General features: G+C 41.2%; 1 protein-coding gene across 1 annotated transcript in view; it reads right to left on the reverse strand.

Annotated features, from left to right (window-relative positions):
* Positions 1-10,748: 10,748 nt before the first annotated feature.
* The window catches only part of FIS1 (fission, mitochondrial 1), a 46,372-nt gene continuing 30,997 nt past the window's right edge, over positions 10,749-26,123 (reverse strand). Inside the window, exon 5 of the mRNA XM_082254172.1 lies at positions 10,749-10,845. Coding sequence (XP_082110298.1) covers positions 10,751-10,845 — 95 coding nt within the window. The 3' untranslated portion in view covers positions 10,749-10,750. The remainder of the gene's footprint in view (positions 10,846-26,123) is intronic.

The raw sequence follows: 26,123 nt of genomic DNA on the forward strand, positions 1-26,123 counted from the left end.
CATTGCTGCAGAGGTTTAAGGGGTGGGGGGTCAGCCTGTCAGTGCTCAGACCATACGCAGCACACTGCATCAAATTGGTCTGCATGACTCTCGTCCCAGATGCACAGGAACGTCTCCAAACAGTTTACTGAAGACAAGCAGACTAAGGACATGGATTACTGGAACAATGTCCTGTGGTCTGATGAGACCAAGATAAACTTATTTTGTTCGGGTGGTGTTAAGCGTGTGTGGCGGCAACCAGGTGAGGAGTACAAAGACAAGTGTGTCTTGCCTACAGTCATGGTGGTGGGAGTGTATTGGTCAGGGGCTGCATGAGTGCTGCCAGCACTGGGGAGCTACAGTTCATTGAGGGAACCATGAATGCCAACATGTACTGTGACATACTGAACCAGAGCATGATCCCCTTTCTTCGGGGACTGTGCTGCAGGGCAGTATTCCAACATGATAACGACCCCAAACACACTTCCAAGATGACCACTGCCTTGCTAAAGAAGCTGAGGGTAAAGGTGATGGACTGGCCATGTTTCCAGACCTAAACCCTATTGAGCATCTGTGGGGCATCCTCAAACAGAAGGTCTCTAACATCCACCAGCTCTGTGATGTCGTCATGGAGGAGTGGAAGAGGACTCCAGTGGCAACCTGTGAAGCTCTGGTGAACTTCATGCACAGGAGGGTTAAGGCAGTGCTGGAAAAAAATGGTGGCCACATAAAATATTGACACTTTGGGCCCATATTGGACATTTTAACTTAGGGGTTTACTCACTTTTGTTGCCAGCAGTTTAGACATTCATGGCTGTGTGTTGAGACAGCAAATTTACGCTGTTATACAAGCTGTACACGCACTACTTTAGATTGTAGAAAAGTGTAATTTCTTCAGTGTTGTCACATGAAAAGATATAATAAAATGTTTACAAACATGTGAGGAGTGTACTCACTTTTGTGAGATACTGTAAATATACCGTACACCGGTCAGCCATGAATTTATGACCACCCACCTAAAATTGAGTAGGTTCCTATTTTTACACCAAAATAGCCCTGACTCATTGAGGCATGGACTCCACTAGACCTCTAAAGGTATGCTATGGCATCTGTCACCAAGCCATCAGTAGCAGACCCTTTAAGACCTGTACGTTGTGAGTTGAGGACTTCCTACAGATGCTCAATTGGATTGACATCTGGTAAATTTGGAGGCCAAGTCAGCACCTTAAACCCGTTATGTTCCTCAAACCATTCTTGAACCATTTTTTTTTTTCAGTGTGGCAGGGTGCATTATCCTGCTGAAAGAGGCCACTGCCATCAAGGAATACCATATCCATGAAAGGGTGTACTTGGTCAGCAACAATGATTAGGTAGATGGTACGTGCCAAGTAACATTCACATGAATAGCAGCAAAACATTGCCCAAAGCATCACACTGCCTCCGCCGGCTTGCCTTCTTACTGCATCCCAGTGCTATCTAAAGCCTCGTACACACGCAACGAATTTCCGCCGACCGGTCGTTCGTCTTTTGCCCAGAGTGGTGTCTGTTGGTTGGAATGTGCTCTAGACTGCACACAAATTTTCCCGCACGACAGAATTCTACTTCAGAAGTGATGTCATGTGTTGGATTGCTTTCTTTGTGTTCTTTCATCTCTGAGCATGCCCAGTCTTGCTCATAAGATTTTTCCCCCTCGAAATCTGTACTAATGAGACGAAAATAGGACGTGTTTTGACAGTCGACAAAAATTATATAGCCTGCACACCAGGATTTTTGTGGCCAAAAAGTCGGAGTCGGTTGTCAGAAGCACCATACTAACAAGCCGAAAATCGGCAGATCGGTCGTCGGACGAAATTTCCCGGCCGAATTTCTACTCGGACGAAATTTCCCGGCCGAATTTCTACTCGTGTGTACGGGGCTTAAGTGATGCACACACATCCAGCCTTCCACATGATGTAAAAGAAAATGTGATTTATCAGACCAGACCACCTTCTTCCATTGCTCCGTGGACTAGTTCTGATGCTCATGTGCCCATTGCAGGAGTTTATGCCTGTGGACATGGGTCAGAATGTGTACCCTGACCAGTCTGTGGCTACACAGCCCCATACACAATAAACTGCGATGCCCATTTTTTTTCTTGTTTCAACAAATCAATTTCAGGGCAACATGTTTACTTGCTAATATATACCGACATTCAGATGTCATTGTAACAAGATAATCAATGTTATTCCTTTAACCTGTCAGGGTTTACAAGGTTTTGGCTAATCGGGGTATATATGGTTTTTACCCTGGCATAAAAGAAATACTGCTATTAACGATCTGCTGCTAGAAATTCTAGTTGCCTGCCTGTCTCTGGCCCCAGTGATGAGTTCATTGAGGGGCACAGTCCAGAAACAGTCCAACTGAAGGGGGGGGGGGGGCAACACAGCACACAAGTGCTAAGAAGCCAAGAAACCATCAAGGAACTAGGGACAGCTTGAAGCTCAAAAAGCACCCAAAGGACCTCATATATTTGAAGCTGGCATTGGAGAAGACCACAACAATCACCTGGCACAATGTAGAGAGCATATGAAGAGAAGACCAGAAAGCTCTGCAAATCTGGAAAACCGTTGCTTAATGTCAAAAAGCCGAAGAAGCACTCACATATCTAGTAGAGCCTTAAGACTGAAACACAATCCTGGAGACCATAGGCTTGGAATTATAGCCTGAGCTAATTAGATATAGTGGAACAAGAAGTGGGTTTACCCTTACAGGGTATATCCCGGGTTACAAAAGGGAGTTAAGGCTTGCTGAAAAAAATCAGTGGCTGAGAAAGACTTTCATGGCCCCACCTATATCAGACGTTGGGAGGGAAACTTAAGCTGGACAGAAAGATGGAAGAACAATGCATTTAAGATGAAAGGCAGAAACTACCTTAGGTATGAAGGAAGTTCTGGGCATCAAAACCAACCTCCCTATGCAGAATGATGGGCCATACACACTATAAGATTTTCTTATCGCCTGGAGGGAGGTACGCAGGAAACTGGGGACCCCTCATAGGGTCTCCGGTTTCATGCCTATCCAAAAGCACCCTCTTTTTCCGCCAGCGCAGCAGGGTCAGGTGTTTGATCTGTGGGCGGCTAGGGGCATTACAACCTTTTCCCAGCTGTGTGACCCTAGCTCAGGTCTTCCTCTACCCTTCTCAGATATTTGCCAGAAATTTGATCTACCCCAGGGTCATTATCTGTATGTACGACAATGTATCAGTTTTATTCATTCCTTAGACATCCCAGCTACGGCCCGCTTCCAGACATCTATTATGGACTCCTGGGTGAAGCGGGGGGCCCACAAAATTTCACACATTTATCCCTCCCTATGTATGGAACTTTATGACCATGTAGTCGAGGTGGCTACTCGATGGAATGTGGCACTCTCCTCCCCATCTGCCCATACTCGGATTCTAAAAGGATACAATGACACGTGCCTCTTTGTGCAAAATGAATTTGGGAGGGAGCAACAACTTAAAATCCTACATGGGGCCTACATTCCCTGCCTACGGTGGTCCTCAGACCTGAACAAACTGCTATGTCCTCTCTGTAACCAAAATATGCCATCCCTTCATAAATTATGGCTATGCCCACTGGTTTCTCTCTTCTGGGACAAGGTCATGGCCTTTATTACCCGCACTCTGGATTTACATCTGCCAAAGGATGTGTACCTTCTACTCTTTGGAGACACCCAGGGCACTCTACATCTCCTGCCCAGGCCTCAGAGGCGCTTGCTGCAACATAACAAACCTTGGCTCTTAAGTTGTTTGATGATAGCTCGGAGAGTCATCTTGAAACATTGGACATCTGTGGAACCTCCCACTATCATGGAAGTTAAGAGGGAATTGCAAATACTACTACTAAGGGACTTAGTAGATCTTCACCAATTGCGGCTCCCCTCCCATGATCGGTTCCACCGGAAATGGTCTGCCTATCTCCTTACCATGGGCTCTCCTGCTTCACCCCCCCCCCCCCCCACTGACATTGCCCTCCCTTAGCATTCCCATGAGTTCTGGAGCATCGGGCTCCTGTATGTGAACACCGGATAAATGTCATTATGTTTCTGTTTAATCTTTGTGATAGTTATAATGGGTCTCCAAGCGTTGTTCTCCATGCTTAAGGATAGCATACCTTGACGCATTTGCTATTGCTACTATTGTGTCGCTCTGCATCAATTCCCCCCCCCCCCCCGCCCACCTCCTTTAGCTTTGTCTTTATCTTTTTCTTCATCTGCCTATTATTGGTTTTTCTGTGCTCGATTGTTCTCCCAACAGGGATCATTATACGGTTTAAAATGTGAAATGAAGTGTCAATGCCAACCTTTAGCATTCAAGCTAGGGTCAATCGTTCTTTTTACATGTTCAGCCTTGCATATAACTGTACTTCCCTGTTTCAAATGTTTTGATGTATTGTTAATCGACCTTCAATAAAATATTATATAAAAAAAAAAGATTTTCTGAAGACTTTTTCCTTCAGACTTACCAAAACCATATAATATGAGGTCAAACCTAAACACTTTCAATTTGTATGCAATCTGGCAGGCCCTTGCACTACATAGAAAAGGTAAATCAGAAGGAAAAAGTCTTCAGAAAATCTTATAGTGTGTATGGCCCATTAGACTGCCTTTAGATTGGATGACCCTCCAGTAAAATGGTTCAGCATAGTGTTGATCAGGAGACAAGACTCCACCAGCGACCAAATTCCCTACACTGACAGGGTTCCCAGGACTGGTATCTGTCGTTAGGATCCTCCGACAGACATGAAGGAAGTACTTCCCTGACTCCAGATCTGGATTCCTGGGCCACCTCAGTGACAGAATGTTATGTTTATAAAGTTTAGGGGGTGTCCTTTTTAGGTTAAAAAAAAAAAAGTGCTTTTTCCATGTATGCAAAAACGGCCACGGCAGCCGAGGAGCCAAACTATTTACTGTAGCATTAGGATCACTTTAGACTACAGTGCATGCAAAATGTAGGTAGACATCTTCCTCTGCAATGGTCCCATTGGCTTTTCTGGTCAGCCAGCCAACCAATGTTCTTTACACTGCTTATCTAAATCCTTAAGGTTTCTTGGCTATCGCATTGCAACACATTTTTTATTTTTCTTCTCTGCAAGGAAAGAGAGAGATACATTATAGCTTTCCTCTCCATTCACAGAAAGAAACACAGGGGTGGGTTTCACAGTGACTGATCACTGTGGTAGCCAATCAGAGGCTACCACAGCAATCAGGTGACCCAGAATCGGGAGTTCCGGGTCCCAATCGTTAATACCATTCTTGGGCTTTCGATAAGACCCCGGTCTCTGTGTTCTGTGGGAGATACGCATATATGTGGTCCCATTGAGAGCCCAGTCCAGTGGAGCGGCCTATATGTGTTATGTCGGCAGGGAAGGGCTAAATAAAAGACAGTTTTTTGGCATGATCAGTCATATTATCATTGCCAAAATTTTACGATTTCTGCCAAGGGATGCAAACTTTTGAGCACAACTGTATAAGAACCATAACTCACCCCTAGAAGTCCAGCGCTACCACACACACGCTGACCCTAGGACTTCATTACTTTGGGTCATTTATCTGGAACAAGCATAGAGAGTAGGACTTCTGACTTCCCTGACCTTTCTCTAAGTTAGGTACTCAGAAAACCATAATACCAGGGGGTCAGCACATCAGCTTGGGATCTAGCTTTTTAAGGTCAGTAGTGACAACCCCTCTTGTTTCTGGGGACAATTGAGGGAGTTTCACCTTATGTAAAAACTCTGCCATTATATTCGGGTGTGGTTGGACAATGTTAGGATCTTTGCTCAAATTGGATAGCGAGCCATAATACTTGCTAAAGGTGTCCGCGCTATCTTGGGGGTAGGATAACTTGACGCCGGTGCAAGGGTGGTGTAAGTACTGAATTTTAGGCTTCTGTCTTTGTCCCTTCAGCTTATGTGCTAGCAGTTTCCCAGCTCTGTTACCAGAGGCATAATAGGCATTTCCAGTCTCCTATTTGTTTTTTTCAAAATCTGCTAAGAGAAGGGAGCGCAATTTGTTTCGTAAAGAGAACAATTTTTGGGAAAGAGCAGGTGATGGTGTATGTTTATGTAGGTTGTCAGAAGTGTCAATATGTTTCTGCCGTTGCTTGTCAGCCCTGGCGCCAAGTTTAATATAGAAGCCTCTTATAAATGCCTTGTGGGCATTCCACAGTGTAAAGGGTTCATTCACAGGTATCGTTTAATTCATAAAATTTCAACGAAGTGTTTATCCAGCTTGGCTTTTGAGTCTGGTTGTTGTAAGAGGTGAGGGTTGACCCTCCAAATTGGGGTAGTGTAGATTGGAAGAGAGTCTTGGATTGATAATAGAACTGATGCATAGTCCGACCACGTAATGGTGTTGATAGAGGTAGCTGTGACTTCTCCCAGTAGCCATCCATGCAGCAAAAACAAGTCAATCCTTGTATAGGAGCGATGGGAGTTATGGGAATTAGAGAAAAAGGTGAAATCCTTTTCACTAGCGTGGAAACAGCGCCATACTTCGTAAAGGTCTTGGAGTTGGATGTGGCGTTGAAACGATGGGGTTTTCGGTTTATGTCACTGTGCAACAACCATCACCACACAAAATTGCCTCTCACCTGAAGGCAAAAGGCACAAGCGTATATCTCCACTTAGAAGCCTCAAAGCATAGGTATGTGTTTCCAGCCGGTATCAATAGTCCCACTCAGGAGTCAGAAGCTGGCCCGACAGGAACCTTCCCTAAAGAACTGTTACAGTTCTGTGGTAGAGATCATTGGACAGAACAGCAGCGAGCCCAGGCTTGGACACAGCTGATTTCGGATGACAGTGGCTGACGTCAGTGGCTCCTCCCTCCGCACGCGTACCGTCCCCTATTGGCGGGGACTTCGTCAGATACCGCTGTGCGGTAATATATTTTTGTTTTCTATTTTCTGTTTACGTGTTGATGTGGAATCCATAGACGGGTCTGGGGTGACGTTAAAAGTCCCCACATATAAGTAACCTACCTTGTTGATGTTTACGTATAATCTTCATGCTCTTGTTAAAGAAGCACAGTTAGCCAGTGTTAGAACCCGTTCACATAAGCACGACTTGTCAGGCGACTTGTCAGCCTGACAAGTCGCGCTCGGTCGCGGTCCATTGATTAGCACAGGACCCGTTCTAATAGGAGCAACACAAGTCACTCCGACTTAGAAAAAGGGTCCTGTACTACTTTGGGGCGACCTGGAGGCGACTTGCATAGACTTACATTATGTGAAGTCTCTGCAATTTGCGCCGAAGTCGCGGTGCACAGGACTTCACAGGTCGCCCCCCAAAGTCGTGTCGCGCTAGTCTGAATGGGCTCGTAGGGGCATATACATTTGCTAAAGTAATGGTCGTGGAGTTGATGTCGCAAATACGTATCAGGTATCTGCCATGAGGGTCTGTAATTGCCTTGTGGAGGGTAAATTGTCCTAAATAGCAGTTAGCACTCCCCTTTTTTTGAGTCGGCATTTGCAAAAAAAACATGGGGAAAATTTCTGTGTGTGCATTGAGGTGGGGCATTGTTGCAGAAGTGCGTCTCCTGCACGCACAGTATGTTACAATGAAATGTCATTGCTTCCTGCCATAGAGACTTTCTTTTTGCTGGATGGTTAAGGCCATTTGAGTTGATGGATAAGAAAGTCAGTCATATATTCTATTGGGAAAAGATTGTGTTTGGGTATGTTGTGCATACCCACTGTGGTTATTAGTTGCCCTCCAGTGGTCAGATGTGGAAATGTCCGCATTTCAGACTTACTTTCATAGATGATTGTGTGTAGGATATGGAGAAGAGCTGGTTCTTCAGTGGAACGTTCGAGTACTCAGAAAAAGAAAAGAAATAGAAACAAGAAAAACATTCAAAAAGAGACAATCGATTTGCATGACTGGTAGAACAAAACTGAGAAGTTTTGGTACAGGTGGGTACTGTAACCGTATGCAGCCTCCGCTGCCCAAGCTGTAAGAAGGGCATGTAGAGCTAGTTTCCTAACCTCTTCCATACAGGAGAACTGGGTGATTTTTTTTATCCCTTGCCAAGATCAGGAGTGTCTTCGGGAGTTTTCATTTGTCACTAATTTCCACTCCAGCTCAATGTTTAGCCTTTCCAACTGATGAAGAATGGGCATCCTCTTCTGGAAATATCTTCCAAGTTTTCAACAAGGAGATACCTTTTTCTAAAGAATCTCACACGTGTGGCCTTCTTTTTTGAACCTGATTTTTGTAGGGTATCCATACTTGTAGGCGATTTCATGAATCCTCAAGGTTTTTCTTATGGTTGAGGTTTTTCCTATTACGTAGAGCTAGTTTCCTAACCGCTTCCATACAGGAGAACTAGGTGATTTTTTCTATCCCTTGCCATGATCAGGAGTGTCTTCGGGAGTTTTTATTTGTCACCAATTTCCACTCTGGCTTGATGTGTTTAGCCTCCCCAACTGATGAAGAAGGGGCATCCTCTTCCGGAAGTATCTTCCAAGTTTTCAACAAATGAATACCTTTTTCTAAAGAAACTGACATGAGTGTGGCCTTCTTTTGCGATTGTGATTTTTGTAGGGTATCCATACTTGTAGGTGATTTCATGATTCCTCAAGGTTTTTCTTATGGTTGAGGTTTTTCCTATTATGTAGAGATAGTTTCCTAACCTCTTCCGTACAGGAGAACTGGGTGATTTTTTATCCCTTGCCAAGATCAGGAGAGTCTTTGGGAGTTTTTATTTGTCACCAATTTCCACTCCGGCTCAATGTGTTTAGCCTTTCCAACTGATGAAGAATGGGCATCCTCTTCTGGAAGTATCTTCCAAGTTTTCAACAAGGAGATACATTTTTCTAAAGAATCGGACATGAGTGTGGCCTTCTTTTGTTGATTGTGATTTTTGTAGGATATCCCCCCACTTGTAGGTGATGTCATGATTCCTCCAGGCTTTTGTTATGGTGTTGAGGTTTTTCTTATTATGTAGAGCTAGTTTCCTAACCTCTTCCGTACAGGAGAACTAGGTGATTTTTTTTTTATCCTTTGCCATGATCAAGAGTCTCTTCGGTAGTCTTTATTTGTCACCAATTTGAACTCTGGCTTGATGTGTTTAGCCTTCCCAACTGATGAAGAACGGGGCATCTTTTTGGGAAGTATCGTCCAAGTTTTAAACAAAGAGATACCCACTTGTAGGTGATGTCATGATTCCTTGAGGCTTTTCCTATTCATCATTGTATATTGGGATAGATCTGCGTAAAATTGCAGACCCGAATATTGAGAAGGTATGCAATCTTTTTTCCTCATTCCGTACATAAGCTTTTCTTTGATGTGGAAAAAATGCATATGTAAAATTACATCTCTGGGAAGCTGATCTGGGAGATGAGGTGGTTTCGGGAGACGGTGCACCCTGTCCAATGTGGCATCTAGATCAGATGCCTCAGGAAGAATGTCCTTAAACAGTGTAGTGACATAGGAGTGTAGGTCTGCTTGAGATACAGATTTAGGGATCCCCCTGATGTTCAGGCTGTTTCTTCTAGACCGATCTTCAATATCAGCGATTTTAGCCACTCGATCTCCTGCTCCTTCCCCTCCGAGTCATCTACTAGGTCATTGAATGTAGTGGCGAAATCCCCCATTTTGTTTTCAATGTGGTCTACTCTGCTTTCTACATTTTTCAGATCTTTGTTGAATATATGCATGCATGAGATTAGGTCAGCTTAGAGAGAGCTTCTCAATATCAGCATGTCTTTCATGACCGTGTCCAGCACTGGCTGTTCGGAAGTTGGGAATTCCTCAATGGAATCTGGCAGCTCCCTGGTGTCCTCCTCTGCATCTGCACTATAGCTGGGGCCAGTATTTTTGTGCCGCTTATCCAATTAAATCTGAATTTCTCTAGGCTCCCAGATAGAGGTGTGGAGTTACCCGAGTTGTAATTGTGAGGAGAATTGAAGGCTGTGTCATGCGAACCCCAGAGTGAGGATGCTGGAGCTTCCGGCACCGCTCAGAGTTCAGAGGGAAGAAGGCCCTCCTGCGCCATCTTGACTGCTCCCACGTTGCTGCCGCTGGAAGAAAGCATTGAGTTTTTTGGAGCTTCCGAGGCTCCTTCCGCTTTGGGGACATCTCCGCTAGTGTCCAAGGGGTGTGAAGAATAAACTGCCTGTGTAATGGGCAGGAATGGTGCACTTGGCAAGTCGCTGTGTGCCGATTCTTCTCCCATACCGCCGGAGCTTCTGTTCAGATGTCCGGCTAGCTCGCTACCCCCCCAGTTGTTGTAAGAGCCACTCCTTAGCTTTAATAAGCACCTCCCATTGACACTGCAACACAAAAAAGACTTGGGGCCACAACTGGTAAGAGATAAATAATTATTATTTCCAAAACAGCTGAGAATAGATAGTGCAAGTATATTAGAAAACATCTTTAAATAATTAACTTTTCAATGCAAGCAAGAAAAACATATGGGTGGATGTCTCCTCCAAGATCCATTTATAATAATCAAAAAAAACAAAAAACACATTTTTTTCTAATTCGAAGTTTTATGGCAGGATATAAACCGAGGATGACGACGGTGAGCAGCAGAACATGTCTGTGGATCACAGTGATGGCCGGTTGGATTCTGGAAGGTTGTAGAGATTTTGCGGTTTAGAAAAAGAATTGGATTCCATTGCTACAATTATTTCTGAACTCCTGCAGATAAGGACCTCCGAATTGTGCAGTTACAAAGATTTTGGTTACTACGGTTAACAGAAAAACAAGGCTTTGGCTGGCAACAAGTTTTATTTAGATTTAGCGATGGCCAGGCCGATCAGGCCAGCGAGTCCCGCCACTCCGATCGCCATTCCGCCGACGATGGCCATGCCGACGAGCCCCTCTGGAAGAGAATGGAGAGAATTGTGTGAGTACATTGAACAATCAAATTCCATTAGAGAAATACATTAAAAAGGGAAATACATTAAAAGGTGCATCAACATAAAAAGAAGCAGTGGTCTCTCTGCAGAAGTCCTGCACACTCCCCTGTTGGGTCAGACAGTTATAGCTCTGTAAATGTTAAATCACAGAATGCAATTTAACCACCTGTTACATTAACTGACACAAGTTAAAATCAGTATTTTTTGCAAGAAAATGATTTAGAAACACCAAACATTATATATATTTTTTAGCAAAGACTCTGGAGAATAAAATGGCGGTCGTTGTAATAATATTTGTCATGCGGTATTTGCGCAGCGGTCTTTCAAACGCCATTTTTTTGGGAAAAATCACATTTCACTGCATTTTAAAAAAAAACTAAACAGTAAAGTTAGCCCATTTTTTTTTTTCTATTGTGAAAGATGATGTCACACCGAGTAAATCGATACCCAACATGTTACGGTTTAAAATTGCGCACACCTGCAGAATGGCGACAAACTACGGTCAATAATCTCCATAGGCGATGCTTTAAAATTTTTTAACAGTTACCAGTTTAGAGTTACAGAGTAGCCATTTTTTTTTTTTTTAATTTTTGTTCTCGCTCTGGAGATCATGGCGATACCTCACATGTGTGGTTTGAACAGAGATTTCATTTGCGGGCGCGACTTCCGTATACGTTTTTTTCGTGCGTGAGCTCACGGCGACGGGGGGGGCGGTACATTTTTTTTTTCCTATTTATTTTATTTTTTAAATTTTAGCAAAAAATAAAAAATAAAATCTGATCACTTTTATTGCTGTCACAAGCCCCAAACCCCTCCACTGCACTTGTGCAATGTATTCAAAATACCGAAAACTGCATTTTTGAATACTGTCACTTTTTAAATTCGGCGCCTTTAGCCGCCGAGTAGCCCGGACGTGATGTCATGGATGCTGCCTCCGGGTTACATCATCGGAGACCCGATCAAAGCTGAATCCAGCTTTGATCGGGACTCCAACCAGCCGGCGGAGGTGCCGGTTGGTTGCTCGGGTCTCCCGGTGGGAAGGGAGACATGGGCAGAGCCGCGGAAGGTGGCAGGAGGAAGGGGGGGGCATCCCCTCCTGCTCACTGGGGTAACGATAGAGCGGCTCCTGAGCCGCATTGGTCATTATCGCCTAAAATACGACCGCCGGCTCTAAAAAATGGTATCGGGATGATGCCTCTAGCTGCAGGCATCACCCCGGGACAACCACTTATTGCAGCCGATGTAAATACACGGTGGGCGGTCTGTAATTGGTTAAGCAGCGCAAATTCCTCAAAATAAGAATAACACCACAAAAGTGCACTCATGCGATAATTAATCACAATAAATATATAAAAAATTGTGAAAGTGATCACTCCTAGAATGACCAAAAAAAAAACAAAAAAACATGATACTGGCTTCTCAATCGTGGAAATATCTTTGGCGGTGTTTGGAGGGTGCCACCATCACCATTCCTTGGTCTAATCTTAATTTGCACAATTGAGAAGCATATCACATGGTTGAAATCCCTATTGGAATTCACTCTGCACATGGGTCAATTCTTCTTCAGAACCATTAATTATTAATTCTTCTTCAGGACCATTATTAATTAATTCTTCTTCAGGACCATTATTAATTAATTCTTCTTCAGGACCATTATTAATTAATTCTTCTTCAGGACCATTATTAATTAATTCTTCAGGACCATTATTAATTAATTCTTCAGGACCATTATTAATTCTTCTTCAGGACTATTATTAATTAATTCTTCTTCAGGACCATTATTAATTAATTCTTCTTCAGGGACTATTAATTCTTCTTCAGGACCATTATTAATTAATTCTTCTTCAGGACCATTATTAATTAATTCTTCTTCAGGACCATTATTAATTAATTCTATTTCAGGACCATTATTAATTCTTCTTCAGGACTATTATTAATTCTTCTTCAGGACTATTATTAATTCTTCTTCAGGACCATTATTAAATAATTCTTCTTCAGGACCATTATTAATTAATTCTTCTTCAGGACCATTATTAATTCTTCTTCAGGACCATTATTAATTAATTCTTCTTCAGGACCATTATTAAATAATTCTTCTTTAGGGACCATTATTAATTCTTCTTCAGGACCATTATTAATTCTTCTTCAGGACCATTATTAATTCTTCTTCAGGACCATTATTAAATAATTCTTCTTTAGGGACTATTATTAATTCTTCTTCAGGACCATTATTAATTAATTCTTCTTCAGGACCATTATTAATTCTTCTTCAGGACTATTATTAATTAATTCTTCTTCAGGACCATTATTAATTCTTCTTCAGGACCATTATTAATTAATTCTTCTTCAGGACCATTATTAAATAATTCTTCTTTAGGGACCATTATTAATTCTTCTTCAGGACCATTATTAATTCTTCTTCAGGACCATTATTAATTCTTCTTCAGGACCATTATTAAATAATTCTTCTTTAGGGACTATTATTAATTCTTCTTCAGGACCATTATTAATTAATTCTTCTTCAGGACCATTATTAATTCTTCTTCAGGACTATTATTAATTAATTATTCTTCAGGACCATTATTAATTCTTCTTCAGGACCATTATTAATTAATTCTTCTTCAGGACCATTATTAAATAATTCTTCTTTAGGGACCATTATTAATTCTTCTTCAGGACCATTATTAATTCTTCTTCAGGACCATTATTAATTCTTCTTCAGGACCATTATTAAATAATTCTTCTTTAGGGACTATTATTAATTCTTCTTCAGGACCATTATTAATTAATTCTTCTTCAGGACCATTATTAATTCTTCTTCAGGACTATTATTAATTAATTCTTCTTCAGGACCATTATTAATTAATTCTTCTTCAGGACCATTATTAATTAATTCTTCTTCAGGACCATTATTAATTAATTCTTCTTCAGGACCATTATTAATTAATTCTTCTTCAGGACCATTATTAATTAATTCTTCTTCAGGACCATTATTAATTAATTCTTCTTCAGGACCATTATTAATTAATTCTTCAGGACCATTATTAATTAATTCTTCAGGACCATTATTAATTAATTCTTCAGGACCATTATTAATTCTTCTTCAGGACTATTATTAATTAATTCTTCTTCAGGACCATTATTAATTAATTCTTCTTCAGGGACTATTAATTCTTCTTCAGGACCATTATTAATTAATTCTTCTTCAGGACCATTATTAATTAATTCTTCTTCAGGACCATTATTAATTAATTCTATTTCAGGACCATTATTAATTCTTCTTCAGGACTATTATTAATTCTTCTTCAGGACTATTATTAATTCTTCTTCAGGACCATTATTAAATAATTCTTCTTTAGGGACTATTATTAATTCTTCTTCAGGACCATTATTAATTAATTCTTCTTCAGGACCATTATTAATTAATTCTTCTTCAGGACCATTATTAATTAATTCTTATTCAGGACCATTATTAATTAATTCTATTTCAGGACCATTATTAATTCTTCTTCAGGACTATTATTAATTCTTCTTCAGGACCATTATTAAATAATTCTTCTTTAGGGACTATTATTAATTCTTCTTCAGGACCATTATTAATTAATTCTTCTTCAGGACCATTATTAATTCTTCTTCAGGACCATTATTAATTAATTCTTCTTCAGGACCATTATTAAATAATTCTTCTTTAGGGACCATTATTAATTCTTCTTCAGGACCATTATTAATTCTTCTTCAGGACCATTATTAATTCTTCTTCAGGACCATTATTAAATAATTCTTCTTTAGGGACTATTATTAATTCTTCTTCAGGACCATTATTAATTAATTCTTCTTCAGGACCATTATTAATTCTTCTTCAGGACTATTATTAATTAATTCTTCTTCAGGACCATTATTAATTAATTCTTCTTCAGGACTATTAATTCTTCTTCAGGACCATTATTAATTCATTTTTCTTCAGGACTATTATTAATTCATTTTTCTTCAGGACCATTATTAATTAATTCTTCTTCAGGGACTATTAATTCTTCTTCAGGACCATTATTAATTAATTATTCTTCAGGACCATTATTAATTAATTCTTCTTCAGGACTATTAATTCTTCTTCAGGACCATTATTAATTCATTTTTCTTCAGGACTATTAATTCATTTTTCTTCAGGACCATTATTAATTAATTCTTCTTCAGGGACTATTAATTCTTCTTCAGGACCATTATTAATTCATTTTTCTTCAGGACTATTATTAATTCATTTTTCTTCAGGACCATTATTAATTAATTCTTCTTCAGGACCATTATTAATTCTTCTTCAGGACTATTATTAATTAATTATTCTTCAGGACCATTATTAATTCTTCTTCAGGACCATTATTAATTAATTCTTCTTCAGGACCATTATTAAATAATTCTTCTTTAGGGACCATTATTAATTCTTCTTCAGGACCATTATTAATTCTTCTTCAGGACCATTATTAATTCTTCTTCAGGACCATTATTAAATAATTCTTCTTTAGGGACTATTATTAATTCTTCTTCAGGACCATTATTAATTAATTCTTCTTCAGGACCATTATTAATTCTTCTTCAGGACCATTATTAATTAATTCTTCTTCAGGACCATTATTAATTAATTCTTCTTCAGGACCATTATTAATTAATTCTTCTTCAGGACCATTATTAATTAATTCTTCTTCAGGACCATTATTAATTAATTCTTCTTCAGGACCATTATTAATTAATTCTTCAGGACCATTATTAATTAATTCTTCAGGACCATTATTAATTAATTCTTCAGGACCATTATTAATTCTTCTTCAGGACTATTATTAATTAATTCTTCTTCAGGACCATTATTAATTAATTCTTCTTCAGGGACTATTAATTCTTCTTCAGGACCATTATTAATTAATTCTTCTTCAGGACCATTATTAATTAATTCTTCTTCAGGACCATTATTAATTAATTCTATTTCAGGACCATTATTAATTCTTCTTCAGGACTATTATTAATTCTTCTTCAGGACTATTATTAATTCTTCTTCAGGACCATTATTAAATAATTCTTCTTTAGGGACTATTATTAATTCTTCTTCAGGACCATTATTAATTAATTCTTCTTCAGGACCATTATTAATTAATTCTTCTTCAGGACCATTATTAATTAATTCTTATTCAGGACCATTATTAATTAATTCTATTTCAGGACCATTATTAATTCTTCTTCAGGACTATTATTAATTCTTCTTCAGGACCATTATTAAATAATTCTTCTTTAGGGACTATTTTTAATTCTTCTTCAGGACCATTATTAATTAATTCTTCTTCAGGACCATTATTAATTCTTCTTCAGGACCATTATTAATTAATTCTTCTTCAGGACCATTATTAAATAATTCTTCTTTAGGGACCATTATTAATTCTTCTTCAGGACCATTATTAATTCTTCTTCAGGACCATTATTAATTCTTCTTCAGGACCATTATTAAATAATTCTTCTTTAGGGACTATTATTAATTCTTCTTCAGGACCATTATTAATTAATTCTTCTTCAGGACCATTATTAATTCTTCTTCAGGACTATTATTAATTAATTCTTCTTCAGGACCATTATTAATTAATTCTTCTTCAGGACTATTAATTCTTCTTCAGGACCATTATTAATTCATTTTTCTTCAGGACTATTATTAATTCATTTTTCTTCAGGACCATTATTAATTAATTCTTCTTCAGGGACTATTAATTCTTCTTCAGGACCATTATTAATTAATTATTCTTCAGGACCATTATTAATTAATTCTTCTTCAGGACTATTAATTCTTCTTCAGGACCATTATTAATTCATTTTTCTTCAGGACTATTAATTCATTTTTCTTCAGGACCATTATTAATTAATTCTTCTTCAGGGACTATTATTGAATATTCAGCACGTTTATTTGCACGAAGCACATTATATTTATATTGACTTTTAATGGACTGAGTTTATGGTTTAGTTATTATCAACACAATCCAGATTGCATTTACAACCTTCATGCTCATTTATTCTAGGAGTGATCACTTTCACTATTTTTTTATATATTTATTGTGATTAATTATTGCACGAGTGCACTTTTGTAGTGTTTTATTCTAATTTTAAAGACCTTTGCACTGCTTAAAATTGCATTCTGCGATTTAACATTTACATGGTCTACTACTCTTAGGGTCTTGAAGCAGCAGCAATCCCCCTCTGTATTTTCAGGGTTTTTTGACACGTTATTGGTTTGGCGTGTGTTTTTTTTTTTTTTTTTCATTTTAGTTATAGCTCTGTAATCTTCAAACTAATGCTCACTGCTGCTTGCCAAGCGATGCGTCAGACCTCAGCAGAGAGACCGCTGCTTTCAGTAGAGCAAGGGTCCTTCTCCTCTGCTGGCAGGGGGACAGGCTTTTCTACTCAGGCTGTGGCTGCTTTCTAAAGAAAACAAAGAGTAAGGCGGACTCCGCTTGCTCAGCAGGGATCACTCCGCTGATCCCCGCTGAGCAGGCGGATGACAGGTCCGTCTCCGCTCACTGTGCAGACACGGAGCTGTCAGAGTCCCGCTCTCCTCTATTGGGAAATTGGATGAAAAATGGATAGCCTGTGTTCTCATCCGCTGGACAGATGGCAAACATATCCCCATATATCCGTTTTCAGCATATAGGATCGGATGCCAGGCGGGTGTCAGTAGACATCCGCCTCCCCATAGAGGTCAATGGGTGGCCCAATCGGGTCCACCTGAAGAAACGTACTGTCCGATTGTATGAAATGAGCCTAATGCCTCGTACACCTTGATAATCAGACGGCTTATCATTCGCATTTTGTTGCATGATACCAATATCGAATTCAACAATGCGTACTAAACCTATGATTTTTTTCATACGATTCTGGAAAAGCTCCCTGGTTGCGCAGTTACGTATTGGATAATGCAAAACAAAAACAATGGCAGCCAGGCTTTTTCCAGGTTATTTTCCTGTTTCTGATCATGCGTGGTCTTTGTCTATTGATTTTTAGCGGACACATTCTGTACTGATTAGTGATCGACCGATATCGGTTTTTCGTTGTCGATACCAATATTTTTGCCAATGCATATCGGTATCGGCTAGGGCTGCAACTAACGATTAATTTGTCTGTCGACTAATCTAACGATTATTTTTATTTTATTTTTTTTGCTTAATTGAGTGTTTTTTTGATTAGCTAATTAATCCTGCAATTAATACAGACCCCTCAGTAAGCCCCCTACCACCTAGTACAGACCACTTACTAAGCCCCTCCTCCCAGTACAGACCCCTCAGTAAGCCCTCCCACCTAGTACAGACTACTTAGTAAGCCCCCCCTCCCAGTACACTAGTACAGACCCCTCAGTAAGCCCCCTACCACCTAGTACAGACCACTTACTAAGTCCCTCCTCCCAGTACAGACCCCTCAGTAAGCCCTCCCACCTAGTACAGACCACTTAGTAAGCCCCCCTCCCAGTACACTAGTACAGACCCCTCAGTAAGCCCCCTACCACCTAGTACAGACCACTTAGTAAGCACCCCCCCCCCAGTACACTAGTACAAACCCCTCAGTAAGTCCTCCCACCTAGTACAGACCCCTTAGTAAGGCCCCCCTCCCAGTGCAGACCCCTCAGTAAGCCCTCCCACCTAGTACAGACTACTTAGTAAGCCCCCCCCTCCCAGTACACTAGTACAGACCCCTCAGTAAGCCCTCCCACCTAGTACAGACCCCTTAGTAAGCCCCCCCTCCCAGTGCAGACCCCTCAGTAAGCCCTCCCACCTAGTACAGACTACTTAGTAAGCCCCCCCCTCCCAGTACACTAGTACAGACCCCTCAGTAAGCCCTCCCACCTAGTACAGACCCCTTAGTAAGGCCCCCCTCCCAGTGCAGACCCCTCAGTAAGCCCTCCCACCTAGTACAGACTGTACTAGGTGGGAGGGCTTACTGAGGGGTCTGCACTGGGAGGGGGGCTTACTAAGGGGTCTGTACTAGGTGGGAGGGTTTACTGAGGGGTCTGCACTGGGAGGGGGGGGCTTACTAAGGGGTCTGTACTAGGTGGGGGGGCTTACTGAGGGGTCTGTACTGGGAGGGGGGCTTACTAAGTGTTCTGTACTGTACAGACCACTTAGTAAGCCCCCCTCCCAGTACAGACCCCCCAGCAAGCCCTCCCACCTAGTACAGACCATTACAAGCCGCCACAGTACAGTACAAGCCGGTGTAGAGCCGCACATGTGACATCTCTAAGTAGCTAGGTGATCAGGGAGGAAGCTGTGGCGGAGTACGGGGGTGCTGGAGACGCTCAGCGCTCACCTCTTGTCTCCGACATCGGTGTGGATTTCACCCGGCCCGCAATGCTTCAAACGGCGCGGCGGCCGGCCAGGGGGCGTGTGACGTCACGCGTTGACGCTTTTCACGCACGTCGACGATTTTTTGTAGTCGACTACGTCGACGCGTCGTGGCAGCCCTAGTATCGGCCGATATGCGCTGATATTTTCGTACTTTTTTTTTTACTTGACAGTACTGTTGTGGAGGGATCTGGGGGTCTAAAACAGTGGTCCTCAACCCTGGCCTACAGGGCCCACTAACAGGCCAGATTTTAAGTATTACCTTGGGGAGATGCAGACTAGAGTACTGCAATCGCTGAGCAGCAAATGATATCACCTGGGATGTATTTCAGTTATCTTGAAAATCTGGCCTGTTAGTGGGCCCTGTAGGCCAGGGTTGAGGACCACTGGTCTAAAAGACCCCAAACCCCTCCTCTGCACCTAAAAGCATTCAAAACGCCAAGTTTGGCTGTTTTAAATGCTGTCATTTTCTTGAATCTGGCGCCGAGTACCATGTCATGACATCACTTCCGGGTTTTTACATGGAGACCCGATCAGAGTCGAATGCGGTTTTGTTCGGGTCTTCGGCGGCCGTGCAGGTAGGATGCCCGGGTCTACCGGTGGGATGGGAGACACAGTGCGAGCTGCGGAAGGCGGCGGGAGGGGCGTCCCCTCCCGCTCCTTGTAATGACAGCCGAGCGGCTTCTCAGCCACATCGGTTGTCATTACAAGACAGCCAACCGTTGGCTATGGACGCCGGTACCGTGGTGATGCCTCTAGATGCAGCCATCACTCCGGTACAGCACTTTCCCGAAATATCAGCAATATCAGTAACCTCAGGTGGCCGATTCCGGTGCAGATCGGCCCTCGATATATCAGCTTTGCCGATAATCGGTCGATCCCTAGAACTGATTAAAAGATTGTCATTCGCTAAGCTATCGTACGAAAAAAGTTTTTTGTATTTGTCCCTTCGGATTTTGTTGGACGAAATATCGTGATCGGCTGTCGAAAGCTGTGTAGAAACGATCAGATTATCGTGCGATCAATTCGAAAGCGATTTTTTTCGTACGATTATCTGATGGTGTGTACGTGGCACAAGACTGCATGTTTTTTGGTTTGGATACACCTGGATTGTATTTAGCCAATTTAAAAACGGAAACTTCAGTATAGGCTTTAACTATTTCCAGTCCAGGCTTTTTCTGGTACTTTTTGTTCACATGTAACAATCAGAATTGTTTTCTAGAAAATTCTTTAGAACCCCAAAACATTTTTTTAAAAGCAGAGGCCCTAAAGAAAATGTATATATATGTGTGTGTGTGTATATATATTTATGCTATAAAACCTATCTAATAAAAAAAAAAAAAATGTAAAAAATCTAATTTCTTCACCAATTTAGGCCAATAATGTATTCTGCTACTTATTTTTGGTATAAAGAAAATCCTAAAAACCTCTGTAGTCGGCATTTGTTTGTTTATTGAAAAAATAAATGTTACTTTTTTTTTTTTTTTTTTTTATGGTTTTCGACAAAATTAAAAAAGATTGAAAATTTAAAAAATCCTAAAAGGCATATATTGATTGGTTTGTGCAAACATTATAGCGTCTACAAACTATGGGATAAATTTATGGATTTTTATTGAATTTAAATAGTAATGGCGGCGATTAGCCAATTTTTAGCGGGACAGCGACCTTGCGGCGGACAAATCTGACACTTAAGTGACACTTTTTTAGGACCAGTGACAGCAATACAGGGATCAGTGCTAAAAAAAAAAAATGCACATTCACTGTATAAATTACACAGGCAGAGAAGAGGTTAACATCAGGGGCGATCAAAGGGTTTAAATGTGCTCCTAGGGAGTGCTTTCTAACGGGGGGGGGGGGGGGGGGGGGGGGGTGCTGTGACCTAAGGAAAACAGAGATTCATGTTCCTGCTTAGCAGAAGCTTAAGATCTCCAGTTTTCCTCCCTCACAGAACAGCGGTCTGCCTTGCCTCTCCTCTGAACAATCGGCGGGTCATGGCGGCCGCAATTGGCTCCCGCTGTGTCCAATCACAGTGGGAATGTGGCTCTGGCCGAAGATCTGATACAGGTACATGATTTTGCGCTTAAGAGCTGCCTTGCCGCAGTATATGTACATGGGGCGGTCCTTAAGCAGTTAAAAAACAAAGGGCTTGCGCGCAAAAGGCGAACGCACGCTTTTGGTCCCGCACACCGCAAGCGATCGCCCCACACGTTTGATATCTATTTACTCAGCGTAACTTCATCTTTTTATTATTTTACAAAAAAAAATTGGGTTAGGTATTGTTTGTTTTTTTTTTGCATAAAGATTAACCACTTAAGCCCCGGAAGATTTTACCCCCATTCCGACCAGGGGGTATTTTGCGATTCGGCACTGCGTGAATTTAACGCACAATTGCGCGGTCGTGCGACGCTGTACCTAAACGAATTTGGCGTCCTTTTTTTCCCACAAACAGAGCTTTCTTTTGGTGGTATTTGATCACCTGTGCGATTTTTTGATCACGCGCTATAAACAAAAAAAGAGCGTAAATTTTGCAAAAATAGCAATATTTTTCACATTTTTTTATATGAAATTCCCCCCCAAAAAAATGTAAAAATCAAAATTTTTAAAAATTTTCGGCCAATTTGTTTTATGCTACCTATGTTTGGTAAAAAAAAAAAAATCGCAAAAAGCGTATTTTGATTGGTTTGCGCAAAAGTTATCGCGTTTACTAACAAAGGGAAAGATTTTTGTCATTTTTGTTGTTTTTTTTTTTAACGAGTAATGGCGGCGATCTGCGATTTTTTTGCGGTACTGCGACATTGCGGCGGACAGATCGGACCCTTGACTGACATTTTTGACACTTTTGGGGTTACCAGTGACATTTCTACAGTAATCAGTGCTATACATATGCACTGTTACTGTAAAAATACACTGGTAGTGAAGGGGTTAACTTTATTTGGAAGGGAGGGGCTGTGTGTGTCCCTAGGGGCGTGGTTTCTACTGTGATTGGCTGTGGCTCTAGCTGTAAGGACACTGATCAACGGATCTACATACCAGATCCGTTTTATCAGTGTCTTTGCAGCGAGGAGAATGACAGGCAGTTTGTTTACACAAGCTGCCTGACATTCTCCCTCTCCCCCGCCGATCGCCGAGTGACCGGCGGACATCGGGTCCGCTGGTCACACGCGCGGGGGGGGTCCGTGACCACGCGGGAGCGGGGGCGCGCGCTCGCTCCCTAGACCCTCACAAGCAAGCAACGTAGCCCTACGTTAGTTTGCCTGTGAGGGGCTGACCGCCGACGTAGATAGTCGTGCGGCGGTCGGCAAGTGGTTAAGGAAAGTGTATTTGTCCCCAAATAATTGCATTTGAAATACCGCTTCGCAAATACTGTGTGACATAAAGAATTGCAAAACCCACCATCTTATATACACACACATACATATATATATATACACACACACACACACACTTTTTTTTTTTAAATGGTTGGGTTGGTTTTTTCTGGTTTATATCGCAAAAAATAAAAGCCGCAGAGGCGATCAAATGCCACCAAAAGAAAAGCTCTATTTGTGGGGAAAAAAGGACATTCATTTCATTTGGGTACAGCGTCGCGCGACTGCACAATTGTCCGTTAAATTAACACAGTGCTATATCAAAAAAAAAAAAAATGGCCTGGTCAGGAAGGGGGTAAAATCTTCCGGAGCTGAAGTGGTTAAATCCTTAATTTACCTTTTTTTTTTTACACTGATGCTTACATTTTTTATCATTTCTATTGCGGTCACAAAGAATGTAAACATGACTTGTGACAGCAATCGACAGTGACAGGTACTCTTTATGGAGGGATCTGGGGTCTGGGGACACTTCCTCCAGCCATCCAACTGAAAGCCTGTACCTTGGTATGGGAGCTGGAGGAAGAGTCTGCAGGAGCCTGGCATTACACCTGTTATCTACTAATTGCTTTAAAGGCTTCTATGCAGAAAAAAAAAAAAGAAACGAATAAAAATATCCATTTTTATTTTTCCTTAACCCATTTCCCCCCGGGTGGATGTCATATGACATCCTGGACTTTGAGTGAAGATATCTGAATGATGCCTGCATCTACAGGCATCCGGATTTATTTTTGTTCAGCCGGCGATTCCATGTGTTGTAAAAGCCATCATAGCGGTTGATTAGCTGCTGGCTTGCTATTACAGCCTGCATTGCATCTCCTGTGTGATCAGGGAGCCGCAGATCCTATCTGGCAGTGGTTTACCATAGAGCTGGCTATGGACCAGATGGTCCCCAGCCACCTCTATGACCCTGGGAGGCCGGAAGCTTATTAATTTCTGGCTCTAGCAGATGTAAACACACTGACAGATTTTTTAGCTAGAAAGCAGGAGAATTATTATTTTTTTTTTTTTTAATCTCAGGCTTTCCAGCATAGAGGAGAGATGTGGGGTCTTCTAGATCCCAGGTCTCTCCATAAAGAGGACAGGTCATGCCTTTCTCCTATTACAAGGGATGTTTACATTCCATATATAAGAAATAGAAGTGATCAAAAAATTAAAAACTAAAAAAGGGACAGAAAAAAAAAAAAAAAAAAAAGCACCTCGTTCCTCTGGCTCGCACGCAGAAGCAAACGCAGACATAGGTCGCACCAACACATGTATATATGTAAACGGTGTTAAAACCACACATGTGAGGTATCGCTATGACCGTTAGAGTGAGAGTAATAATTCTAGCACTAGACCTCCTGGGTAACTCTAAACTGGTAACCTGTAAAAATTTGCGTTGCCTATGGAGATTTTTATCATAGTATAGTAGTTTGGCGCCATTCCACGAGTGTGCACAAATTTTAAAGCATGACATGTTTGGTATCTATTTACTTTTCGTAACATCTTTTATATTTTAGCAAAAAATTGGGTTATAGGATTGTGTTTTTTTTTAAATTAAAAATTCATTAGTGTATTTTTTTTTTTTTTTTTTTTTTAATAGCGTTTGAAAAATGGCAATGATTGCCATTTTATTTTCTAGGGTTTCCTAAAAAAAAAAAAAAAAAAAAAAAAATTATATTATAATATATATATATATATATATATATATATATATATATATATATATATATATATATATATATATATATATATATATATATATATATATATATATACATACATACACACACACAAATGTATATATTTGGGGGTTCTGATGAGTATGTTTCTAGAAAACAAATTCAGATTTTTACATGTAGGAGAGAAATGCCATGGCCTGGAAGTAGTAAAAGGTGGTCTTTGCTTATAAAATGCCTGAATGATATATCCCATTATAGCAAACAGTACCTTTTGATCAGTACACATTGAAGTGCATTTTAGGCCAAAACTTTTTTCTTTTTTAGTTTTGGATAAAGTGATGAATGGTTAGATCTTTTTTTTTTTTTTTTTTTTTGCATATAAATGTCATTACTTAGCAGGGCCCTCTGATTCCTACTGTATTAAAGTGTATTGTATTTGTACTGTCTACTCTCAAGTTGTAAAGCTCTGTGTAAACTGTCAGTGCTATATAAAGCCTATACAATATATAATAATAATAACTTGATTATCCTGTATTTCACATTCGGGAATGCAGATGCTCCCTCTAGTGGTCAGCTATATAATAGGATTTGTATTCTTACTTAGGGCTTCCTCTAAGCAAGCCATACATTATACAATTTAGTAATCGACCAATATCGTTTTTTTTATTACTGATATTTTGGTCATCGCATATCGGTATCGGCCGATATTTTCGTGCAATTTTTTTTTTTTTACTTGACAGGTACTCTTGTGGAGGGATCTGGGGTTCTAAAAGACCTCAAACCCCTCCTCTGCACTTAAAAGCATTCAAAACGCCAAGTCATTTTTTTAAATCTGGCACCAAGTACCCAGAAGTGATGTCATGACATCACTTCGGGTTTTACATAGAGACCCGATCAGAGCCGAATGTGGCTTTGATTGGGTCTTCTCTTCGGCGGCCGTGCAGGTAGGAATGCCCGGGTCTCCCAGTGGGACGGGAGACCCGGGCGATTCGCGGAAGGCGGAGGGAGGGGGGGACGTCCCCTCCCGCTCCTTGTAATTACAGCTGAGCGGTTACTCAGTTGCATTGGTTGTCATTACAAGACAGCCGACCGTCGGCTATGGACGCCGGTACCGGGGTGATGCCTCTAGCTGCAGGGATCACTCCGGTAAAAGCACTTTCCCGAAATATCGGTCACCTCCTGATTCCGATATATCGGGGAAAGTGCAGATCGGCCCTCAATATATCGGCTTTGCCGATAATCGGTCAGTCCCCAATACAATTGTCTTTCCTTTACCCACAGGCAGTGTTGATGGGGAGGAATCCCTCCCGCTGCGCTATTATAGTATTTCGCCAGCAGGAGGTTTTCCAGCCGTCAGAATCCTTTGCTACCAACAGGCTGGTTGTGTTAAAGCGGAGTTCAGCTCAGAAGTGGAAATTCCGCTTTAAGGCCTCCTGACCCCCTGACATGCCATATTTGGCATGCCAGTTTTTTTTTTTTTGGGGGGGGGGGGGGAAATCGGGTACCTAGTTTTGACAGGTAACTGCTCCCACTTGGAGAGCCTAGGCGGCTCGAGTGGAAGTTCTCGCCTCCTCCTCCCTCCAATCTTCTGGGACACGTCACAGGTCCCAGAGAATTGACCGGCCAATCACGATGCGCAGTTGGCTGTGAACTGTCACAGCCGGGTGCCCACAGTAGTGATGCCGGCGCCGCGGGGAGAAGAGGGAGAGGAGCGAGGCTCCTGCTGGCCGCATCGCTGGATCCTGGGACAGGTAGGACACTTTTTGTAGCTGCGGACTTTTTATAAACACAAAAACCAGTGGAACTCCGCTTTAAGTCGATCGATGGATCGACTTCAGTAACACCCAGACTGCCT

This window comes from Pelophylax lessonae, assembly GCF_965119305.1.
Source record: "Pelophylax lessonae genome assembly, chromosome: 4".
Lineage (NCBI taxonomy): Eukaryota > Metazoa > Chordata > Amphibia > Anura > Ranidae > Pelophylax > Pelophylax lessonae.